The following is a 26,201-nucleotide window of genomic DNA, read 5'->3' on the forward strand; positions in this document are numbered from 1 at the left end:
TCTGTTAAGCATCTGACTTTAGCTCAGGTCATGATCTCATGGCTCATGAGCTGGAGCCCCACCTTGGGCTCTGTGGGGACAGCTCAAAGCCTGGAGCCTGCTTCAGATTCTGTGTCTCCCTTCTTCTCTGCCCTCCCTTACTCGCGCTCTGTCTCTGTCTCTGTCTCTGTCTCTCTCTTTCTCTCTTAAAAATAAAAAAAATAATAAACAGACAAAACAAGAATAAATAAATGATCATATTGCATTGCTAAAAGATATTTTAATTTTTGTTAGTTTCAATAGGATAATGTTAGCATAATTCTCTTTTGGGACTTATTTCGAGTCCACAGATGAGAGATTTTAATCAACATTTAGCCTGCTATGCCTCACTTTCTTGGGTTTTATCACACTTTCCTTGATTTGGGGATTCTTTGACAGATGTGTAGATGATATCAGGCAAAGGAAAATCTGTCAAGATATACATTTTAAAAACTGAAAAAATGAATGATGTCTGGGGCTTTTTCTATGCTCTCTTTTAGTGACAAGAGAAAACATATTCACAAAAAAATTAAGAAAATTTCTATTAGCCAAAAAATCAAATATGTAGTGAATTTATTTGATACTTTCATAAATTCAAGCTATCATTAGGCTAAAAGTGAAACATTACAACATGAATTTGGAATTGTATAATTATGGATGAAAATGGAAAATTAGAAAGTCACACCAAAAGCTGGACTTCTTAAATTATAAATGAAAGCAGGGACATCTGGGTGGCTCAGTCAGTTAAGCGTCTGACTTCACATCAGGTTAGGACATTGCAATTCGTGACTTCCAGCCCCGCGTCGGACTCTACTGACATCTCAGAGCCTGGAGCCTGCTTTGGATTCTGTGTCTCCCTCTCTCTCTGCCCCTCCCCCACTCTCACTTTATCTCTCTCTCAAAAATAAACAAACATTAAAAAAATTCTTTTTAAATTAAAACAATTTTTTTAAATTGTGGGGTTTTTATTTTTTATTTTTTTTTTCAACGTTTATTTATTTTTGGGACAGAGAGAGACAGAGCATGAACGGGGGAGGGGCAGAGAGAGAGGGAGACACAGAATCGGAAGCAGGCTCCAGGCTCTGAGCCATCAGCCCAGAGCCCGACGCGGGGCTCGAACTCACGGACCGCAAGATCGTGACCTGGCTGAAGTCGGACGCTTAACCGACTGTGCCACCCAGACGCCCCAAATTGTGGGGTTTTTAAAGAATGCAGAATGTGAGTCTTCCAAATTTGATTTATGCATCATTTTCCACTTAATTAGCTGTGGAAAAGGGAGTCAGTTCCAATACAAGAAATGGGATTTACAACCTATACTAGCCCATCATCAAGGAAAAGGAATATGAAGACAATTCAAAAGTCTCGCTGTGTGTAATTCTAAAACAGAGAAAATGTGTGCCAGATGCTGAAATGAATCAACAGCTAAGTTTAATTCTGCCTCATCAATCAATATCTTATTCATATTGGGTAACATGGCTGCTCATTTTGATGTACTATTCTGCACCTCCTATGGAAGAGAGACAAGGTGGGTTTTTGTTTTGTTCTTAACAAGGTTTATCGAATTCAAAAATATACCTGTCAGGGAAGGTGCTTTACCTCTATAGTTGTTATCAGTGTTGCTAATGTCCAATACTAACAACTTTCTACACAAACAATTATCCTCAGTTTACTTTCTTGTTAAATTTAAATTTGGGGGGCGGTGGGGGGCCTGGAAGAGGAAAAAACGTTTTGTTCACTGCATTATTTCCCTTGGTGTGAGGCTTAGGTGTTGACAATCTCTTGTTAAAATACACTTTCTCCTGAAAGAATCACAGAAGGAAATGCGTTTCTAAATCCATCCACCCATTCTGGAGACAGAAACAACAAGGCTTCTGGAAAATCGCACATGTCAACATCTCTTTGAGAGCAGAAATAACGGCACAGACACATGTGTGAACATCACACCTGATGCAACTATGGAGAAGGCACACAGCGGTGGGCGGCTCTGTGACAATCTAACATCATGTTGTTGTCAATCGTGCCCATGATTTTGAGGGGTGATGGCGGGGGGCGGGGGGTCACAGGAAGGGGAAGGAAAGAGAGATGGAGGCCAGACAAGGCTGTAGATTAAGGAAGTCACATCAACCAGTCAATGGCTATCAGGAAGTAACGTAGGAGGTGATGTGTAGACTTCCAGCATCCTCTCCATCATCATGTTACCTGACCAGTCAGATGAATAATAAAATGTGACAGAAATAAATACGTTTTCTGGAACCGGGCTTTAGGAATCTCAAATAGAGGACAATGATTCAGGAGAGCATTTCAGGGGTCAACATAGGGAAAATAATAAAGTAAGGTTTTGTTTTTTTTTTTTAATTTTTTTTTCAACGTTTATTTATTTTTTGGGGGACAGAGGGAGACAGAGCATGAACGGGGGAGGGGCAGAGAGAGAGGGAGACACAGAATCGGAAACAGGCTCCAGGCTCTGAGCCATCAGCCCAGAGCCTGACGCGGGGCTCGAACTCACGGACCGCGAGATCGTGACCTGGCTGAAGTCGGACGCTCAACCGACTGCGCCACCCAGGCGCCCCTAAAGTAAGGTTTTAAAAGGCTGACAAAGGAGCAGACAGTGGAGTGATGAATAAAGGGTTTTGACAGAGACATATTTGGAAGAAATAGAAAGTGGCTCTTTGTAGCCAACTGGTAACAGAAGATTTTGGTGGAGGAGACAACATGACTTCAGAGTTGTGTAATTTGCATGCTAAGTTGCAAAACTTTTGAAAATATAATAATATTCCAAGTAAAGCACAGACTATGGCATAAGACCAACCTTGGCTCTGTTACTACTTGGATAACTAACCTTTCTATCCTCAGTTTCTTTATCTGTAACAGCACTAATACTTAATGTCGTAGGGCTGTTGCACAGATTACATGAAATAACCAAAGTAAGACTGTTAGTTAACTGCCTGGCACGGGATAGTCACTGAATACATTCTGTACGTTATAGTTTAACAAAAATTCATCCAGATATGAGGTGAGATGAGAGAAAGATTTGGAGGTGGAATCACCGTATCAGCTAAATAGCTTTCACGAATACTCGATAAAAGGTACGAAATCAGTTGTTCATTAAGCTACAGCAAAGATAGTTCATATTTGCAGGGTGGCTCATGGTTTTTCAAACCAGTTTTAATGAGCACATGACGATCTTATCTGACATTCCTAACAACTCTATACAAGAGGCAAGAATGATTGTATCAGGCCCATTTTAGAGATGAACAAAGAAAGTATGGGTTCCCGGGTGGCTCAGTTGGTTGAGCGTCCAACTTTGGCTCAGGTCATGATCTCATGGTGCATGGGTTCGAGTCCTGCATTGGGCTCGCTGCTGTCAGTAAACAGCCCGCGTCATATCGTCTGTCCCCCTCTCTCTCTGCCACTCCCCTGCTCACACTGTCTCTCTTAAAAATAAATCAACATTAGAGTAGAGCAAAGTGAGGCTCCAGAGGGCTACAGGACTCACAGGTCACCTTGTAAATGGCACATTTGAGGCCACCCCCCATCTCTATCCATCCCTCCTCCACCCCCACCCCCACGCCCCTTACTCCCAGTTCTGTGTTCTTTCCACTGTGCCTTTTGGACACTTGAGCCCAAAGGCATCGGAATGGCAATGTTGAACACCACCCTCATTACTGTTCTGTCCATCTAGTGAGGGGAAAATCACCACAGCAACCTGAAAAAAATAAATGAAGCAAAAACTTTTTTCATTTAATGTGAGGCAAATCTGATGAAATCTAATATATTAACATTATTAGACATCAGCTGAACTGGAATAAAATAAGGTCCTACAGAGCATCACACGTTTTTCAGTTTTAATTAGTTAATCTTTCTAAAACTTTTAGTACTGGTGACTGATAATCTATTTGATTTATTTTCCTCCAAACTCCCAGTCATCAGCTGAAAGGAAGTGCTTACCTTATCATCAGGAAGCACGTTGATCTACTGAACTCATAACAAGGAAGAGTTAAAAGCTGTTGCTAAACCTGGTTACTTGTGAAGACCATTTAAATCTTTTTCATAAAAGGACTTTGCTATCACTGTTTTTTTTTCTTGGTCTAAAACAAGCAAGTTATAAAATTTCAGAATGCACACATAAAAATGAGGCATAATCTATGTATGTTCCATCCTCAAAGTTTTGAGTTGTTGTTTTTAAATAAAAAAGTTCTAATAAAAGCAAACCAGCAATGAAACAGGGAAATGGAATCCCAGGCACGAAGTGTTTAAAGCTCTCTCTGTATTTCCCTACGATTGCTCAGATGTAGTTGTTACTTTATACTTGGCATTTTTCTGAAACTATTTTCCATAAACCAGGTGGGAGGACTGTCAGTGTGGAAGTGGTGTGTTCAAGGCCCACCGAGGCTGCAAGAAAAGGAACAGAGAACAGATCCAAACAGGACATCTTCACACCCATATCCTTAAATTTCTGAGGGAGACACTTGAGAAGTCAGTGGTCAATGTGAAAAAGGAGCTGAATAGCCAAAATATGGTAAAAGAATACATTTTACACACAGTAAACCATGACGCTCCCTACACTTCATTAAAATGACTGATGCATGTGTTAATTGTTTTTCTATAATTAAAAATTAAAAATGTTCTCTCTGATAATACCTCGAGGGGTGCCTTACTGGGTAGCCCAACTCCCCTCTGACATGCTACAAGGCAGCGTGTGGAGGCAGTGGGGTCGCAGGAGGAAGTTGCCAGAATTCTTCTGGTGGGGCAGGTAGGATGTAAAATGGTAACTTAGGAACTCAGAATTTGGGGATGGTCCAACCCAAGGCAAGGTTAAACTGCTCCGTGGACTACAAAGGCCTCACTTCTGTTTCATCTGTGAGATACGCAAATAATGTAGTTAAAGCAATTCCGACCAGAAAAATTTAAGGATGGGGTAGAAGGCAGAGGTAGAGAGAAATGTGAGCTCCCTAAAATGGCCAAAGCTGTTCAAAGGTGCCTATGACATGTAGAAGAGCCACAGAAAGTCACCAATATCTGGTCTGATTTTACCAGTTAATTTCTCAGTAGTTTAAAAGTGGATGCTGTTCTCCGGGGATGCAGGAAAAAGGCGAATGGTAGGTATCTATCCTACTAAGAGAAAAACATGAAAATCTGATCACTAGACTCTTTGAAGTCAAGACCAACGGTAGAGCCCCTAGAATCCATCTGATTTTAAGGATCTGATCTGATCTTAAGGATGTGCATATTAATTTTCTGGGGGATTTTGTGGGTTAGCACAAGATCGGGCAATCACAGGTGAAACCAGACAAGAAGATCAGGTAACAGAGAGACCAAGGAATGTGAGATTCTCCTGAAAATAAAGGAAGAAGAAAGAAGACAAAGCATGGTGACTCCAAGAGAAGAGAAAAGTTGTCAAAAGCTGCAGAAGCTCATGTACGAGGGTGAATAGTGTCCCCCAGACATCACATCTACCTGGACCTGTGAATGTGACCTTATTTGGATGCAGCATCTTTGCAGACGTTACTAAGATGAGGGTCACACTGGATTAGCGTGGGGCTGAAAGCCAATATAATTGGTGTCCTCAGGGGAAGATGGAAATCTAGACACAGACCCAGAGAAAGAAGAAGGCTAGATGGAGACAGAGATTGGAGTTATGCATCTAGAAGCTAAGGAAAGCCAAGGGTTGCCGGCAACCAGCAGAAGCTAGAAGTGGTAAAGAAGGATCCTTCCCGAGAGCCTTTGGAGGAACAGCCCTCCTGACATGTGCAGTTTGGACTTCTAGCTTTCAGAAGTCTGAAAATAACTTCCTGTTGTTTGAAGCCACCCTGTTTGTGGTATTTTGTTACATCAGCCTTAGGGAAGCTAATCTACCCCCATTGTTTTCCTGATAGACAGGGCGGCCAAACCCAAAGACAGACGCAAAATGACAGCCGTTCCGAGTGTAACATCTGAAGGAGCATGGGTTGGTAAGCTCTCCCTGCTCCTTCTTGTATCAATTACTTCCCATTTGTCACACTGAGGTTTAGATAATGGTTGCTTAAGGATAAGGTTAGAGGACAGAAATGGTTTGTTTCAGCCTGTTTGGGCTGCTATAACAAAATGTCACAGACCGAATAGCTTATACACATCAGGAATTCATTTCTTACAGTTCTGGAAGCTGGAGGTCTGAGATCAGGGTACCCTCATGGTAGGGTGAGGACCTTCCTCTGGGTCACAGACATCACATGGCAGCGGGAACTCTTAGGACTAATCCCAGACCCCTCATGAGCTGATCACCTCCAAATGCCCCACCTCCTAATACTATCACCTTAGGTAGTAGGGTTCAACACATGCATTTTGAGAGGACACACACATTCAGACTCAGGAAAGTCTACGGTTAAAGAAGCTACAGACAGACTTAGGGCTCAGTATCACATTAGGAGAAAAGCAAAGCCAAGAACTAAGGATAATGATTTTTAGCACCAAGAAATCAGTAAAGGTTTAAAAAGTTTCCTCTTCCATAAGGACCTCATCCCAACTCCATACTCTGAGATAATCATTTGTCTGACTAATTTCCATACAGCAGGAATCTGTTTTCAATGGTAGGGACAAAAAAGAGAGAGAAAGAATAAAATCATACCACGAAGTTAATGACCTGGAAAACAGATGCAAGGAGCTCAAACTCGAGTCTGTCCATGGTTATAAAATGACTTCTAAATGACAATATAAGATGTCATGGAAATATTCACAATTAAGATTATCGTAGCTCTCTGACTCTCTGAGCTATCCTGAGGCTGAATATTGAAGTATTTTGCCTTAGTACCCCACTAAAGAGAAATGAACCCAATGGAGCCACATTTTGGGACTTTTCACATAGTATAAATTTTCATTTCCTGTACATGAAAGGATAAAAATCTTTCATTTTGACCCAGAGAAGTATAGCCAATCTCGTCATCTTTTCATTTTGATTAATATGCCCTTTTTCTTCCTAATCTACTCATTCCAGCCAAATTAAACAATGGTTTCTCAGTAGCAATTCTTTGCTTACAATTCAGGAGAAGTCAATCACTCAGTCCTTTTCTCTTATACGTTTTAAATTATTGAAGATTTCTGAACAAAACGCATAAAAATAGTGTAAAGTATCTTCCAAGGAAATGAAATGAGACCAAGGCGACTGGACTAATTTCCCCCCAAAAATACCTAAGTAGTCTTGCCTAAGGCTACTAATAGCTCTTTTATGAAATCCCCCTCATAAGCAAAGACTGAGGGAATGTGTTCTCTTGATGTGATTTTCCAAGTTCAACACTCATACTTCTATTTAAAAGTATTCATTCTAATCCTGCTTTCTTTTGGTGTAATTGTTTTGGCCCTCAATATCCTTATAAGGAAAAGCTCAGGAGCCTCCCCTCCACCCCCCAGGGCTCTGCATCACCCTCACCACCATTTCTTTCTCTCTCGTTCCTCAACCCTGAACGTTTCCTGCACAGTGAGGGTGCTCCGTATGGACACATGGGCAGATGTGGGAGGGAGCACCATGCCAGTGGTGGTCATGTCCTCCAACCATCCATGCTCTGTGGATCGTTTTCTGTAATTATACCAAGGGGTGCAGTCTGCTCGCAGGGCAAATGCTGATTCAGGCATCCAGCCTGGCCAGGAAGTTTCCCTGGAGGAGGGCAGAACTTTCTCGGGGCTGGGCTCCTACATTAACCAAATCAGGGGATCCACTCTGTCCCCCATTGTTGACCTCCAGTCAAACCAAGCTATTTGGGGGGCAGCCATTCTTTTACTCTTCACCTTAATAAAACTCCTCTCGTAAGCTAGTTTGGGCAGCTAAACCATGGTGACAGATGAGATGATCTCTGTGGTTGATCCCAGCTCAGAAGCATATGATTCCATCAACCATACATAGCAACTCCAAAACAAGAGCACTTTCTAAATGAGTAACAAAGCAGATATTGTGTTGAAGGACAAATAACATCAGCTATTTTGAACTAGTCATTTGCTAAGTAATATGCTTCCCCCCATTATTGCTCTTTGAACCTGAAGAAAAAAAGGAATTGTGTAGTCTAGTAGAGAGGCCTTGGAACCAGAATATTATTCACTGGGAAAGAGTGTATATGTTCATTTTAAAACATTCATTATCCTCAGTGGGAATTTAGTTGCAAAATTACCTGCTATAAACACTGGCCATTTCTGCATTGCAATATAGCTTAATCTTTTCTGCAATGAAAAGTTGTGGGGAAAACTTTCTTACTAAATAGGCAGCATGAAGCTGTTTATTCATTTTTTTTAAGTTTATTTATTTATTTTGGATAGAGACTCCCAAGCAGGCTCTGCGTTGTCAGCATGAGAGCCTGACGTGGGGCTTGAACTCACGATCCTTGAGATCACGACCTGAGACAAAAAAAGGGCTGGCTGTCTAACCAGCTGAGCCACCCAGACATCCCAGAGTGCAGTTACTTAAAACATAGGCTTTGGAGTTCTACACCACACACTGTTTTTGTGTTCTAATTCCATCACTTACTGGAATTGTGTGTTTGGGGAATTTGTTTAACTTCTCTAAGACTCCTTCCTCGGTTTTCTTATCCATAATGTGGGGATGATGGCACTTACAGAAGAGAATTATTAGACAAAACATGAGATAATATTAAAAGCACTAATCACAGAGCTCAATGCATGGTAAATATTTCTTAAAATGATAGCATCAACATTTTCCAAACAACATTAACATTTTTAAAATAATTACTCGGTCCAGCAATAATAAATGAGATGTCAATTGAATTAATGGACCAAGCACTTAAATCACATTTTCGTTTATTCTTTATATGGCAGTGTGGTTTATTTTTATCATAATGTCTTAAAATAAATTTAAAATTACATTACATTTAAGTGTAAAATCTATATATTATTGAGCTTGTGAGGAGTCTGTAGGTATAACTGGTAGAAAAAAATCATGGACAAAATATATTAATGTCGTGACTTACATAGAGAATATAAAATTTTATTAAATCTTCTAGAACATAGTTAGTATCCTACACCAGAGATCCCTTCTTTTTCATGTGAATTAATGCCACTGAAGGCTGGCACTGGTTTCTCTGAGTACACAGTGGCATACAAATAAAATAAGTCTTTGGATAAATATCACAGATAAATATGGCAATATTTAAGTAAATGCTCAAAAAGAGAAACCTCTGGGGACAAAAATTAATGCTCTACACCGAACACTGTGCTTGTTCTGTGCTGGTTTAGTCATTTTTGGTTGCCACAAAATTTGAAACTGTGAAAAAAAAAAAAAGCGTGGTTTCTTTTTTTCATGTCGTATGAAAAAGTGTGGAATCCCCTGGAAAGTATGTGCAATATCTATCAAGGATGTTGTTGCCAGGGAACAAGAACACAAATAGAAGATTCAAGAAAACCCTTCCTTTGGCCCAAATCTGAAGGACTATTATAAATTGTGCAATATGTGATTTGGGAAGGTCATGGCTGTATAGGGTTGTTTTTTGTTTTGTTTTGTTTTGTTTTTCTCTTTCTTTTTATAACTGATTCAAAGAGTAGCAATGGAAATAGAACTCAAAAGTTTTTCAAACAGTAGGGACATGGGAATTGGGATGCAAGGCTGCTAAAAGGCCCTCCCTGGTTGCAAGACTGAGAGCCAACGTTAAATGAAGGTCAACTGTGTGTATGTGTATCTTCTGTTGTCAAGGAGGCAAATAACGTCAGGATTTAGCTTTCCCACTCATTCTGAAATGTCTGCATATGTTTACTGCCGTCTCAGATTATGAGGACCTTGGAGGAAAAGTTCTCAAGCCAATGCAAAAACAGATGCATGGTTTTTTTTTTTTTTTTTTAGCAAATTATTATCCCAATTTAACAAACTTGAGTTAATTTATAAACAGATTTTTTTAAATTAGCATCATCCATTAAGAGCTTCTTTGCAAAAAAGATATATGAGAATTTGCCATACATAAAAATAAGACAATGTATCCTAATGCAGAAATCTGTTCTTGGTTCTACACTAAGACTGTTCATTTGCTGTGGGTATCACAAAGACAAAAGTTCAAAATACCAAATAGGCTGAACTAGCCAGGGGAAGCAGGATAGGATATAACACATATAAATGTAAAAGAAAGCCTAGTCAGTGTTTATGGAAATAAGTTTTAACTTAAACAGAACTAATGTTTCTTAAAAGCTTCTCTTTTACTTAAATTTCTACCCAAACCGGACAGGATTTATCTTATATCACACTAAAGAATAAGACAATCACAGAAGCCTATGTTTTTACCCATTTGTCTTTACCAAGAGATTGCTTACTGACTTACTGAATAAAAGGCACAGTCTTCATTGTCAATGAGGCTTACTTTAAAGGCAGACAGGGACGGGTGTTTCAAACCAGTTCCTCTCTACGACATTATATTTATCACCACCCAACAGGAAGTAACACTATGAAAGCAATTCGTCACCAGCAGAGAGAAAGGCCTCTGTCTCACATTAGGACCAGACGGTGTGATTCACATCCCGGCCTTGTGAGCGTGCCTTGGATCTTTGCTGACCACAATTCATAAAATCACTTTCACTGCGATCATCATACCTCCAGACTGTTGTGAATTCCTTCATCATGCAGAGGCAGGCTCGGGACAGGCCACAGGAAATAAAATCCAAGTTCTTGCAATGGTTCTTATCAACTGATATCTGACCACATCCCCCCATACCACCCCCCACCGCTCCGTGTGGCTCAGTGTTTCCCAACTGTTTGTTCATTATTGCCCTTCTAGGGAACCTTCCTAGATATTTTTTCCCAGGTTCTCTGCCATGGAGTATTAACATTACAGATATACTATATGTTATGTATGATACATATCTGAGCTTTATCCGTTAAGCACAAGCTGTTTTTTCACTCTCCTAAGAACCAATTTTCACGCCTTTAGGGTTGACCTTGAGAAGCTGTGCTCTAACTGAAATACTTGCCCATTACAAAACTTTGGTGCTATCCCAAGCCTCCCTGCTTCTACTTAGAAATGTCCTCCTCTCCCAGATATTTGTCTGACTGATCAATTCTTGCTCATTCTTTAAGAGTCAGCTTAAGGGGCAGAGCCTGAAGCCTGCTTTGGATTCTGTGTCTCCCTCTCTCTCTACCCCTCCCCTGTTCTCTCTCTCTCTCTCTCAAAAATAAATAAACACTAAAAGAAAAAAAAAGTCAGCTCAAGTACCAAAGCTGTCAGGAGAGACTCCCACACTCCCTCAGGCTATCACCCATTTCCTCTGCTCCCACAGCATCATGGATTATGGATTTATTTCTACAGTTGGTTTATTTGCCTGTCTCCCCTGCTAGATGACTAACTCCCTAAAGTCAAGGATGCTCTCTCCTTCTTCTCTGTTATGGCCTGAGCTGTCTCCCCTGAAATTCTTATACTCATGTCCTAACCCACAGTACCTAGAATATGACTGTATTTGGACATAAAGCCATTATAGAGGTGATTAAGTCAAAATGAGGTCTCCTAGGGGTGGGTCCTAATCCAGTCTGACTAACAGCATTATGGGAAGAGGAAATGTGGGAAATATGGGAAGAGGATGTGTGCTCACAGAGAAAAGGCCATGAGAGGACACACAGCGGGAAGACTACAATCTGCAAGCAAGCAGAGAGGCCTCAGGACCCAACACCTCGATTTTGGACTTCAGGCCTCCAGAACTGTGAGAAGTAAGTTTCTGCTGTGTAAGCCCACCCGGTCTGTCATATGTGCTCATGGCCACTCAAGCAAACTAATACACTCTCTATATTCTCAACATCATGCGCTGAACCTGGTAGTGAAAACAATATATGCTGGTTGGTTGGTAGGTTGAATGAATAAAAAACACGATCTTGATAAATTCCTGCTTACAAAGGCTACGTGCAATCACCGTAACACGATGCACAATTGCAAACGGTCTGTTCTTTGGAAAGCAGGCCTGGATGGCCTCAGAAAGCCAGGTCTGGGGTGGCTCAGTCGGTTAAGCATCTGACTTTGGCTCAGGTCGTAATCTCACGGTTCGTGAGTTTGAGCCCCACATCGGGCTCTGCACTGTCAGTACAGAGCCTGCTTGGGATTCTCTCTCTCTCTCTCTCTCTCTCTCTCTCTCTCAAAATAAATAAATAAACTTTAAACAAAACAAGACAAAATAAAAAGCCAGGTTTACTCACCCTCGGACACGAAGAGGGATGACCCACCATAAGGCAAATGGATAATACGATCACAAAAGATAAAACAATTGTCCTCAAAGGATAAACCTCCCAGAAACCCCAGTACACATACTCTCAGTCACAAGAGGAATAAAAAATTACCAGCGAGAAGGGATTCCCCTGAAAGACCCAAAGTAAACAAAGACCATTGAAAAGACCATGTGAGGGAAAGAGAAGCAGAGGGAAGGTCAAAGAGAAACACTGCTGACCTCGTGGAGGTGCTTTGCCAGGGCTCTAAAAATACATTCTTTTAAAGCCTTTTCATCCGGTGCCACACGGCCACAGGTACTCAAGGAGGCACTGACTCATGTTCAAACCAAGGCAGCCGAGGAGGATTTTGATAAGGGTTTTTAAATGTTTCCCCCCAGCCGATTTCTGAAAACCCTCAAGCCTTGGGAAATCTCGTCAACAGCTACAAAGAAGGTAAAATGGAACCGGCCCCCGTTGGAGAGGCTGATGTCATCTATCTCCCCAAAGAAAAGGCCACACTTTGCTTTGTGAAAAACCAGGGTGACATCACCTCCCGATCACATGCCACTTAGCCCTTCCCCTGCTATTCCCAGCTGAGGGGTTCTCTCCTTTTGCAAATGTCATTTTTTCACTCACAAAGCTCCTTGCCCTTGTCTGTGCACCAGAGTCCACTGCCGGTGAAAGAGGGCCCCCAGGAGGGACAGCCGAAGAGGCGTGGGCTGTGCACAGCCAGCCGGGAGGCCTCTATTCACACAGCTTGCAGAGACCTTAGCAACCCAGATGGAGGCCCCGGAGGCCGAATGCAGCCCCTGGACAATGCCGTCAACACTGAATACCGGGAACCGTTTAGCCAGGCAGGGCAACTGTGGCCATTTCTTTCTTTCCAGAGTGGGATTCTCTTTGATGGTTCGCATAAAGGCGAGGCGGTGCGGTTTAATCTCCCATCTACAGAGCCGCTTTAAATTTGGACCCACGAATAAAGCCTGGTTGTAGACCCGTGCTCTCAGAGCAAATAGGAGATCTGTGCAGTTGACAAAGAAGCACATTTTGGAAACAGGCTTATTTATTAATTGGCAAAATAAATGAAGTGTTGGGGGAAGGGGGGGGGGCAGAATTCTCCCTAAGTAGCAATGTTCGGGAAAGGATGCCAGTGTAGATTGTGAATTCTCAGTGAAGAGCTTTTGGGGGTTCTTACCGCACAGTTTGGAAAAGAGCTAGGGGGCAGGGGCCGAGAGCCTAAAATGAGACATCTCGAAAGAAGAGAGGCTAGGGGTTTAGGGGCACTTCCTTCCAGCCAGGGAAGGAAAAGGAGCCTCAGGGCTAGTGTCAGGCCTGGTGCCCTGGGCCCCGGCCATGTGATCCTCACTCTGACACCGAGGTCGGGAGGGGCTGTGCAGAGACGTACTTCTTGAAATACATTCACAGAGGCACACGCACGTGCACAAGCACACTCAACGGTACTTTCACACTGAGACCAGTTTTTAAATGTGTTTTGGATTTTGCATCTGTTTCTTTTGCATTTATTTGTATTTGCATCTTAGCTTGTATCTCGAATCCCACAACACGCCATGTTGCTTCGGTGCTTCAAGGTCTTATCAGAACTCCTTTCTCTGAAATCTGAAGGACTTACATGAAAGAGGGGGTGTGGCCCCATCCCAGCCTGAGCCCTTAACTGTGAGTGACCCAAATGCTGTGGCCATGGCTCAGGTCTCCGGCACTCCTCCCCTTGACCTTAAACCCCAGCCACCCCAAGCTTTGAGTCCCCCATACTGGCCCTGCTTTCTCCCCCCCACAGGGACCTTCTTCTACTGGGAAACCTTTTCCTTCTCCTATTTGCCTGTGTAACCCCTGCTCCTTCTTAGATTTTAGTTCATAGGTCCTATTCTCACGCAGGACTTCTCTGACCTCCTGTCTAGATCAAATTCCCCTTCCTGTGCTCCCATGGCTCTACAAAACCAGGAACCAGGCCTGCAGGTGGGAGTCACACACTGGCCCCAGCCCCATCACAGCACCTGGCCCAAAACAGCTCCTTAATATCTGTGGACTGAACACGCAGTCTGTGTGTTCACAGACACATAAATCTGTGAAACCAGATTTATGTCTTCAGTCTATCTCTGCTGGGTAAGAAGGGCAGGAGCCTCTCCCATCAAAGAACTCTTCTCTGACCCTCGTCTTTTCTGTTGGCCTCTCTCCTTAGGCTATCTCAAGCTAAAAGACCACATCAAAATGCAGAGTAGAAACTCTGTGTACATGCAGTGTTGTATAACTATAGTATATGATAGTTAATTTTGCACTGATCTAGACTACCAAGAATCCCTTTCCAGAAGGTTCTTCCCAGGGGCACCTGGGTGGCTCAGCTGGTTAAGCAGCCTGCTCTTGATTTTGATTCACATTGTGAGCTCATGGTTTGTGGGATCAGGCCCCATGTTGGGCTCTGACTTGACAGCTCAGAGCCTGCTTGGAAATTTCTCTCTCTCGCTCGCTCTGTCCCTCCCCTGCTAGCACTTCTCTCTCTCTCTCAAAATAAGTAAATAAGTAAACATTAAAAATAAAAAAAGAAGGTTCTTTTGAAGTGTAATTTATGTATAGTGGTCAGCATAGAGTTAAAAAAAAAAAAAAAAAAAGTTCAGTTCTGGTCCCAGCCATCAAAATTTGGTTGTACAACTCTGATTCCAAGCTTAGCAAGTTTTCTGCAATTGGAAGAAAGTTGTGAAATAGTAAACAGGAAGAGAGAATAGACAGAGAGTGTCTTTGACCTTTCCAAAGGAAGACAGATTCAAAATAGAGCTAGTAGAAAAAATTTTCCCAACAAAAACTCAAAGCTTTCAGCAGAGGATTCAACTGTGTCTAGCATGCTGGCTAGAAGAATCCAGTGATACAATAACCCAGTGTAGCCAAAAACGTCCTTGAAATCACACTTCTTAGTGTGGCCTTGAGGTAGGATAGCTAGAACAGCCTGGAAGGGAGAGGAAGCAACCCACTGAGAAGAAAGATATAACCAGCATCAACAAAATCACTGCTGCAAAAACCCTCCACCCTAGATGCATTGCAGAATTCCTTAGGGAGATGTTTTAAATTAACAATTGTCAGGGTCCCACCAAGGATTAACTGAATTCTATCTCTGAAGGCTGAAACCCAGGCATGGGTTCTCTTTACAATTCCCAGGCAATTCCAATGTGTATCTAGGGTTGAGGACCCTAGATAACCCTCCTGGTTACCATTTCCTCCTTTCCACCCTCTGCCTCACATGCAAGCTTTCTCCCCTTTGGATCTCTGAAGCACTAAGGTTCTTTCTCACAGAGGCCCTAGTTCATATCCTACTGACATTGAGAGACTGATGAGATTTTTCTGCTGTTAGTACAACGAGACGTTGAAGCACCTTACAAGCTTTCTCTAGTCTCTAGAGATGCTGTCTTCCTACCATTTTCTTTCTCCTGCCTTAACATCTGCTCTCGCCTTGCTCCTCAAAGTGTGGTCTACAGGGTGGCAACATCAGCACAACCTAAAAGCTTTTTAGAAACACCTCAGCCTCCTGTATCAGACTCTGCATTTTAACAAGATCTCCAGTGATTCACATGTACATGAAAGTCTGAGAAGCACTGTCTGGAAAATATCCCCAGCCCTTGAAGATCTGGGTCATTTCTCAAGACGTTCCTGTTTCTTCTAGGTCTTTTCACACTGTTTCTAGTTACCTTAGAATCATGCCATTTCTGAATCACAGAATACTAGAGATGGACTACAGTACACAGATAAATCAATCCAGTCCCTTCACTTAACAGATCAATAAATTGACCTTCCAAGGTTAAATCTACCCACTTGATGAAGAGAACAGTCCAGAAATCCCACAGGCTTAATTATCATAGCTCGTTCACTTTGGGAATTCATAATCTGTATTTCAAGCTATAAGTAGCATTGAGGATTACCACTGAATACTTTTAAATGCTGAAAGCCCCACACTTGTATTTTTAACAGAAATAGACTCTGTCTCCAGTTCATATTAACAGAACATCTAACACTCAAGTCTACAATAAGGGTACTCACTTATGTACAACGCTATGATTCATATAATAAATGGCCTATGATTTTAACAACACTCAAGAGTCAACCACAACACACATTTATGTGTGCTTACCTTGGGCTCACCCCTGACTTTGACAGTCGGGCCACAGCTTACATGTCTGCGTGTGAGTCCTGGTATAATATTGCAACTCTACCAGTGAGCCCTAAGCCCTTGGTTGAGAACTGCTACTATAATATTCACAAGGACTTGTTTTGATTTTTTAAGTGTTTATTTATTTTTGAGAGAGAGACAGAGCGTGAGAGGGGAAGGGCATAGAGAGAGAGGGAGACACAGTATCCGAAGCAGGCTCCAGGCTCTGAGCTGTCAGCGCAGAGCCCAACGTGGGGCTCAAATCATGAATCATGAGATTGTGACCTGAGCCAAAGTTGGACACTTAACAGACTGAGCCACCCAGGTGTCCCGTACAAGGACTATACTTGTTAGGTGTGGATCACTCTGGGAGAGTGGATCTCAAACTTTAATCACCAGGAAGACTAGTTAAGGCACAGATTATTGGGCTTCCACAGGTCTGAGATGGGGCCCAAGAATTTGTATTTCTAACAAGTTCTGGGTGATGCTGATGCTGCTCTCAGGGGACCACATCTTGAGAATCACCACTTTGGGGCCTACTCCCTTTAGACTCAGCCACAAGAGGTCAATCTACAAGTTTTAGAACCCTTGTTAAACATGAATTTTCATCCTCAAAGGAATAATTATCCCTACCTACTTTCTGAAGCACCAGTTCGTAGGTGGGTGGCCCTACTCTGTCTGGCAGGTACAACACACACCCTGGCTTAGTGCCGGTGAGTTCTCTACTCCTGCTCCCCTCTCAGCCCAAAGCATGCCCTTCCCCTTCTCTCTTGGATTGACTCATTCTTGCCCTTTGATCCCCACCCTTCCTTCTCTGCTAATGTCAGAATAAGCCTGGAATCTCCTTCCATTCCACTCCCCCTGGGAGGCCCCAATGCCACCTTGCCATTTGCTTGCCACACCCACGGACAGGTCTTTCTCCCGCCAGAAACTTCACTCTGCTCCCCTCCTTTCTCTTCGGTGATTTATTGTTGCACTGACTTCAGTAGCTCTCTAAGTGCTGTCCTCTCTTAACCCTGCCAGGATTAACCCTCCAGTGTCTGAGGAAGGTTTCCAAGGCCTGGCACCAGATTGTGACCCAAGCCCCATTATTTGTGGTGGTATCGTTTCCAAAGTGAGAGCTGGGAAAGAAAGAATTCTTGGTCAAGTAGCAAGCATCCAATACAACTAAGATCAGCCCAGGGCTTACCATGAATGAACCACTGCATCTGAAATCCTCTCTCATGGTGACCGACCCCATCGGTGTGGAACAGCACTTGAAGCCTGGAGCCCGTGGTACTCCCTGCAGGCGGTAGGTCAGCTCCACAGTAGCGCCCCATCCGCTGGGGGCCGTCGTAGAGCTGGAATCAAGGAGAAACTTCCCAGGGTGGGGAGCTTTACATGGTGTGTCACAGGGAAAAAGTAAAGTCTGTTTATGTAGCAAAAGCTGTTCCTTGGCTGAGTTTAAGGGTAAATCTGCTAAGGTGGTTTGAACACAGGAGGCTTAATATAAGAATTAACAAATTAAAAATAGGTGATTATATAGAGAGACTTTATGGGTGAGTCCTAAGCCCAATAAATCTGGAAGTCCAAATATTAGTGTTTGGTTGTACGTCAGCCTAGCAAGTTCCCTCGAAAGTATAATCCAGGCACAGAATAAGGAAATGGTGGGCCAGATGAGATGTGTTCACACGTTAATAACATATAAGAGATGCTCGTTGAACAGCAATTTTATAATTGAAAGATATATATATAAATACTAATTTATATAAATATATATAAATACTAGCATAAACATTTAGACAGCTTAGAGAGCTAAGTAAAAAATGAATACAAAATTTAATTCCACTGAAGATAACCACTGTTAATATTTTGTTAATACCAGAAGTTTCTCTTGTCAACATTTTTTTTTCATTGCTTGTGTATGTATACATATACCTATGTGTCCAGGTATATATATGTGTGTGTACAAGCTTGGGCTATACATTTAAGTGTGTTCCCTATTTTTTTCTAAGCATGTCAGCAAATACTCTGTGTAAACATTTTTAACGGTGGCGTAAAATGCTTCTAATACTCTATGGTTGTTCATTTAAGGACATTTCCAATTTTTTGCCAATATGAATGTTTGTTTGATATTTTAAATGTCCCTCAGGAAAGATTCCTATAAGGGGAATGAATCAGAGAATATAATCTTTTATGGCTCTTGATCTATATTATTAAGTCTCTTACCAGAAAGTTTATACCAACGTATCCCCCACCAGCAATTTACTACAATGGGACTTTGGCAATTACAACTGCTATTCTTTTTTAAGTTTATCTTATTTATTTTGGAGAGAGAAAGTGCACACACACATGCGTGCATGGGATATGGGTCAAAAGAGAGACGGAGAGAGAAAGACTCCCAAGTAGGCTCCATGCTGTCAGAGCAGAGCCCGATGCGGGCTGGATCCCGCAGACTGTGAGATCATGACCTGAACTGAAATCAAGAGTTGGATGCTGAACACCTGAGCCACCCAGGCACCCCGTGACTGCTATTATTTTTAGAGCTGATACCGATAGGGAAAATATGTTTGGCTTTGTAATGGGCTCAACTTATGTTACTTTGAGGTTGAAGGTTTTTCGTGCTTATTAGGCATTTATATTTCTTCTCTTGGAACTTATCTGCTGTGGTTTTTGCTCACTTTCCCATTGAGGTATTTGTATATCCTGTCGTGTACCCTTTATCTGCCTCATTTATTCATTTCATCAGATATACACCTCTAAACTAAAAAACAAATAAACTTCTCTGCCATATCTCTTTCAATCAGGAAAGATCATGATAATCCAAAACAATTGGCTCCTTGTGACTCAGGCCATTATATTTTTCTTTTCCTCTACTAACGTCCACATCATTGTCTACTTCGTTCTGGTTACCCTTGGGATGAACTGTCCATGAAACAAAATTGAAAATACCTGATCATAAACTAACAGACTTCCTTGATTGTTCTCCTGTAGGGTACACATATATAAGAGTATGTGTGAGTGCATGTGTTTGAATGAATATGTCTGTAGGTACATGTGTAATCTGGATTCAACAAGTTCCAAATTGGCCAAATTATTTTTATTTACTGAAATGTTATGATATAGTTTGAAACATATTGATGAGAGCATGGAAAACTTTATCATCAAATTCTACAAAGCACCCCATGGAGCCTTCCCTAATCCCTAGGGATTCACTCACGAATTAGTTTTCCTTTGAAACCCCTCAGCTTTTACTCGTGCTTCTTTGTAGAAATGGTTCCATTCCCCTCTGTTCTACTGCCAGCCATGTGAGCCTCATCTCCCCTACTGATTATGGGTTTCCTTAGAGCCCAGAGCACCTCTCCCAGCCTCCTCCGTCTAGTTCAGGGCTTTGTCGAGGGCACATTCCCAATACATCTTCAATGAGCAAACACAATGGAACAAACACAATGATTTCCCCCACAGCTGCATTTATTTCAGTGGGATTTAATCTGCCCTATTACTTGAATCCTACATAGTTAGGTACATAGTAGGGTCTTAGAGTCCTAAATTTCAGCATGATTCTTTTAGGCAACAAAGAGTCTGGATCCTTTGTGGGCCTCTCTGTAGAAGGGCTGGTGGCAGGGATCAGGAAGGGCCTTGTTCAAGATCATAATAAATTACAGATTTCTAAATCTTGGCCTGTCTCATGGAGTTCTCAAAACTAGCTGGTCATCAGTCATACATGCCTGTGATATTTGGGGGAAGGTCAGCAGAGATTTAAAGAGAGACATTCAGAAGTCTGTTAGATAACTCGCCCTTAGGTAGTAAACCTAAGCATTTGAAGCAAACGAATAAAGATGAAATTTATTTTTCAGGCTTATCGCATCAGTTTCCTTTGTCTTTTCTAAGGCCGCTGCTGCTTTGACTAGGTATATTAATTAACAAGTGTCTCCTTCATAGGCTAGTTGACAGAAGCCATAATGAGGGAGCAAAAAATGGGAGAAAGAATAAAACAACACAAAAAGAGGAGAGAAAACCCACAGCCCTTCGTTTCTGCTCTCAGATCCCTCCATCTAAGGCGGGAGGTACAAGTAGGGGAGGAGGGCCATGTTGCAATCTGTTTACTCCTAAGTTACTGCTTCACTGTAGGGTATTTATCCCAGCTTCAGAGGGTTTTTTAATTTATTTATTTATTTTTATTTTTTATTAAATCCAGTGTACTGATTCCAATCCCAAACTAATTAATACAAAAATAAACATACTGTTCCCAGGCAGAGGTATAATAAGCAAGAAACACTCCACTATTTTCCACTCCAGAAGGCTCATTCTTAACTCTGGGTTGTAGTTCAGTGACCAAAGCTTTAATTATTTCATCTTTATGCCACAAAACACGAGGCAAGATTTCCCCACCACCGCAATCGCTCTCAGCTTGACAGGTCTTCTGAAATGGTAGGCAGTGACATTTTGAGGAAGTGAATTTTAGATGCTCTACAAGGCCATAAGCATTACAGTAGTTTTGCCTCCCCAGCTCAGCAAGGTTAAGAAAGCTGACATTTTCACATGACTTGGAGGGGACTTTTTTCTCTTCCTTCCGGATAGGATTACCTCATTGAAGGAGAGCCCCTGAATCCCAGTCCTTCTAAAATAACACATTGTGAATGGGATGGTGGGGGGCGAGGGGGGGGGGCACAGGGAGTGGGGGTGGGTGGGGGGGAACACTGATGAATGACAATTAGTTTCTTTTTGCCTTTGGAGGGGAGAAAGTGATGCACACTGAAACATCAAATAGACATTGATGAAAATGCTTAAATATGTCAAATAAACAAATGAATGAATTAGTGTAGAACAATACCTCTATACAAAAGCACCCCAACCCCCAACCCTATGTCCTTCTGAAGTTTACACTTAATTAAATCGGGGGGTTTTTTGTTTATATTCACACAGATGGCTAACGTCACCTCAACAATTCATTCCCGCGTAAATTTACCACACAAAAAGGAACAGTCATTGTTCAAAGTACACAAATACTGGTTGCCATGGAAACCAGTAGGTGCCTGCTGCTCCTGATTCTGTTTTCAGAGCAGAAGGCTAACCACAGGACATTCCAGCTGTGACTCATTGCCACTACTGGCGAGCATTCTGGCTTGGTCTCTTGAAGGGTATGATTTCCCCTGCGTTTAGAAAGCCTAAAGATCCACAATATCTAAGCTTGGAATTAAGTCCACAGAAGGAAACGAGTAGAAATTAAGAAAAGAAAGATGGAGATTCTCACTTGAAATATGCAGATCTAAGTTGTATAACCGTGTGGAGAGGGGTGTTTCTTGTTTTTTTTTAAATATCTGCAATGCTGCTTCCACTTTCAGGTTGGCGGTTCAACATATCTTCAAATGTAAATATGTGTATATATTACAACCTCCTGTGTAGAATCCTTTCAATTATTCTCTTAAGGAGACTGTTTGTTTAGGATTTATGTGGTGTAGGTCTCTGCACCCCCGCTCCACCCTCAAGTGGACACGCAGAGAGGAAGGAAATCTCTTGCCTAAGCCACATTTACCAATTTCTATTGACTTCCTTTGCATGGGTTTGATAATTTGGCACATGTCTAGTTTCTTAGACCATTAGGGACTTCAGACTCCAGGTGCAATATGAAATGATCCGTGGATTCCTTCTAATTAAGAACCATACAGGCAAGGTAGAAGACATAAAACTGAGGATGCCTCACTGACAGAGAGAGTTGAATTTTTGTAAGAGTAAGGATTTTGTAGCAACTCTGGAACTCGAGTCCGGAGGAACCCAGTATCAGCTAACATGAACCTCAACCTGTTCTCTCAATGGGAATCAGCTTCATGAATTGCCAAGAACTCTCAGAACAGAAATGTGCTTTTGAAGTACTTCTTTGCTGCTAAATTTCTTTTATGATTTTGAATATTTGTGACTTTGATGAAAAAAATTATAATTATTTCATATATTTATAAGCATGGGATGTATAGATATACTACCTTTGTAAACTCACTTTAGCGTTACGGGGAGTAAAAACTAGAATTCAGTTCTTTCTATTTTAGATTGGCATCTAATTCATACTTTTTCTAATTCATACTTTTTCGTACTTCCTTGACATTTTTCTGAAATAAAACTTGCTTAGAGTGGATCATTAATTTTAAGAATTAAATATAGACCAAATAGAGAAATTAAATCAAGGGGCTCTTGGGAAGATATTACTAAAATATAGAGAAACTTCAGGAAAAAATTTTGGTCCCCCTTCTACTACAAATCTTTAAAAACAAAAATAAGTTATCCTTTAGAGTTTAACATGTATTGAAATATCCCACCTGCCATGAGGGAGAATTTTAGGTGCAGTAGAGAATCACCTAATGCTTATAGAAAGAACACAGTTAAACTTTCTGAGACCTATACTCAATGAATTTTTAGATTAGCTTTGTGAAGCCAGCGTCACCAACAGATTGTATTCAAATGGAAGCCAGGAAGTAATTTTATTGTAAGAGCAGACTAGAGATATTAATCGTGATCAGCCTGTGGGTACACAGTCCAGTCCAGCTCTAAACTTTCCTTAGAATGTCATCTTGTGAAAAGTCCTCACCCTCTCCTAGCTACAATTTCTATATAAATTTGGCACCATAATGGTATTTATAAGGTTGGTGTAAATAGCAAATGAGACACACCATGTAATTAGGTTGAGTGTGAGACTTGGCATGTGGAATGCACTTAAAATGTTATTCTAACTCTTGGCATTTTTTTTTTCCCAAAGAAACCACTCTAGAAATAGTTTTGAGAGACCAAATATGACGGGTGTAGAGAACTTGAGCTGACTCATGTAAAACACTTCACAGAAATCATCCCCGGCAGACCAGATGGGAAAGCAGTGAATCAATGAATCACTTGTGAAGAGATGGACGGCCAACATGAATCGCTTGCAGTGTGTTGCTATGACAACCTGCTTCTGTGTGGACATTGAGGCCATTCCCAAGTGTGGGGTGCGTGGCCCAGAGCAAACCATACCGTGGGGGACAGCGTAAGCCTGGTGCGCGTGCTGGGGTGGAGGGAGGTGGTGGATCCTAATGGGATGGTGGTGGAGACAGCGTTAGGAAATCTACCAAGGCTGCACTGGGGAGGTGGGGAAGGGAGAGGCAAACGGTAGGGAAAGCGTCTCTGCACGTGTTTCTTCGTGTCACTGCCTCCTCTCCCATGACAGTCCAGCCAGCCTGCAGCTCTAGCTGCTTAGCCACCGGTGCTCCAAAAGGATGGGAATTGGTGAGTTCTTGGGGCGTTTCTTCAGATTCCACCCCCCACCCAGAAAACAGCTCTAAAAGGACCCATGAAAAGTGCCTCATGAGAGTAGTTATTAAGAGCGTTTACACATAAATCTCTCGGATAAACCTAGAACCTTTCACATTTACTTTAAATCTGAAGGGCTTCATAATATTCCTGGAACCACAGTAAAAGCTTCCAAACAAGATTTGTGGAGTTGGGCAAAAGTTCCCCTAGTGGATGAGAAAAGGCTAAGGCAGGGGTAAAAACGTAATCAGATTGTGGAGGGTCAATTAGGCAAATGTTAAAGATGAAAACTAAGAAGCAGAGCCTGGGAGATTGTAGAAGGCTCCGCGATGGCCCCGAGAGGCAGCGTCTCCACCAGACACGTGGCCACACACAGGCACACGTCTTCCCCACAGCACAGGAAAAGCCATGCTGCCATGTGCTGACAGGGTGGGGCAGGAAATATGAAATACCCATCTAAAATTAAACAATTACTCAGAATTCTGGGCTTTGCATGACAGCAAGAAACCCATCGAAGACCACGTTCTGAGTTATTCTGTGTCACTCTGAATTAGATGTCGGTCTCACGCCCAGATGAGATCGTCTCCTTCCCATGTGGCAGCTAGCCCCTGTTCACTCTTAATAGTGCACTGACACTTCTGTTTCTGCTTTCTATACATTGCTCATTTTAGGAGCCACAAAGGCTGATTTGTTTTTTTCTTTTTTGGCCTTTGTTTGTTTGTTTGTTTGTTTGACTTTTCAAGTCATTGTCTACACATGTATATGTGCACAGATTTAACTACAAGAATGTTTATCTCAGCATGGCTCATAATAGTGGAAATTTGAAAAAGTTCTAAATGTTCCACAAGAATAGGTGGCCGTATCGTGATGATGGGATGTGCAATGTCATAAATCATGTGGCATAGTGAACAACACGGACAAACATTCACAAGCTAGAGTGATCTGGGGAAAAGTCATTATAGGATAGTTGTGTCCAGAAGATCCCCTTTGCATATTAAAATAAAATATATAAGGAGCGACTACAGGAAATAAATACCACCAGAAATTATTAGGAGTGATGTTATTATTGAGATCATTTTTATTTTATCTAACTTTTTCTATATTTTCCAAACTTCCTGCAATGACTATGTATTCCTGTGTGATCAGTTTATTTTTTCAAGGATTATCTTTGGGGACCTATTGACATAGCATTGCATTGACATAGATATGCATTGGTAATGTTTTTCCACTCTCAGAATTCCATACCCTTTTAGGTTCGCAGACACCCAGCTGGTCTACTAAAAATATTATACTGTCTATTTCTGTAGTCTTTTATACGGATCTCAAGTTTATACATGAAAATTAGCCCATTAAAATGTTATTATATAAGGTAATCTCCTTCAGCATTAATTTAAAGCCATATTTTGCCCCTAATGTTTCCTTTTTTAAAATCGTAACTAGGTTTTTATGATTAATTAGACTAATTCTTTATTTAAAAAGAATTCCTTCCGCTGTTCAGGGACTAAAGACTTCTTACAAAACGTAAGTTCTGAGAGTCGCTGATGGAGTAGTAAATGCCTAATTCCCTCCCTGGTGGTAACTGAGATGCACTGAGAGCCAAGCCTACTCTCCTGCGTGTACATGAACATTTAATTCCATGAACCGAGGAGTTCCCTCTGCCAACTGCATCACTACAGCGAAACATTGAACTTTTCTTAAAAAAATTATTCTGCCTCCTAAAAGCCTCACCATCTGCTAGAGATGGACTCAGAAACAGGGAGAAATCTGCTTCACAGAACAACATGAAGTCATTGAACCTTGAGCTGGAAGGATCTAGAGTGCTGCCAGGCAGACTTTTCCCAGTTCAGGGAAGAAGAGGGGAAAAGCCTGTTAAATAAAGAGTAAATATAAGGACCGAAGGGTAAACATGGCATTTATTTTTTTAATTCTGAAATGTTGCAGTTGGAAATCTTTCCTATTTTATTTATTTTTTTAATGTTTATTTATTTTTGAGAGAGAGAGAGCATGAGCCGGGGCGAAGCAGAGAGAGAGAGAGGGAGACACAGAATCCGAAGCAGGCTCCAGGCTCCAAGCTGTCAGTACGGGGCCCAATGCGGGGTTCAAACCCACAAAGTACAAGATCATGACCTGAGCCAAAGTTGGACACTTAACCGACTGAGCCACCCAGGTGCCCCTCTTCCTTATTTTACAAAGTGGACAATCAAGCTAATGAAAATCCACAACAATAATCCCTAATTTTAAAATTTAGCATTCTGAGCTATGGGTTCTCATTCAAGCCACGTGCCCCTTAGATGGTAGAAGGGAACTTCCATGCACTTGCTGATGGTCTGAGGAGAGAGCTAGGTGAGGTCCCCGAGGGAAGGAAGTGTGGATCGGGCAATTTCAATTTTTAAGCCTCTGATGTACTTCTTCCTGTCTTCAGGGTAGAGTGGAAGTTATCTGTAGGTCTGATTATTAATCATCCTCATTCTGTCTTTCACATTTGAGAGAATATTGAGAGGGGAAACACACAGAATTTCTTTGGAATACAAGAGCAAAGGCAATCTTTTGAGGGCTGGTGTGTCTGCCTCATTAACTGCAGCAAATTCATGCAATCACATGAAAATTCTTCACTGTGAGGGATGGCCAGGA

The 26,201-nt window shown here is 41.8% G+C and overlaps 1 protein-coding gene across 2 annotated transcripts in view; it reads right to left on the reverse strand.

Annotated features, from left to right (window-relative positions):
- Positions 1-26,201, reverse strand: part of CUBN (cubilin) — a 283,940-nt gene that overhangs the window by 156,763 nt on the left and 100,976 nt on the right. For both annotated transcript variants that reach the window (XM_045463384.1, XM_045463382.1), the window contains exon 28: positions 17,506-17,656. In XM_045463384.1, coding sequence (XP_045319340.1) covers positions 17,506-17,656 — 151 coding nt within the window. The remainder of the gene's footprint in view (positions 1-17,505; positions 17,657-26,201) is intronic.

Source organism: Leopardus geoffroyi, chromosome B4 (assembly GCF_018350155.1).
Source record: "Leopardus geoffroyi isolate Oge1 chromosome B4, O.geoffroyi_Oge1_pat1.0, whole genome shotgun sequence".
Lineage (NCBI taxonomy): Eukaryota > Metazoa > Chordata > Mammalia > Carnivora > Felidae > Leopardus > Leopardus geoffroyi.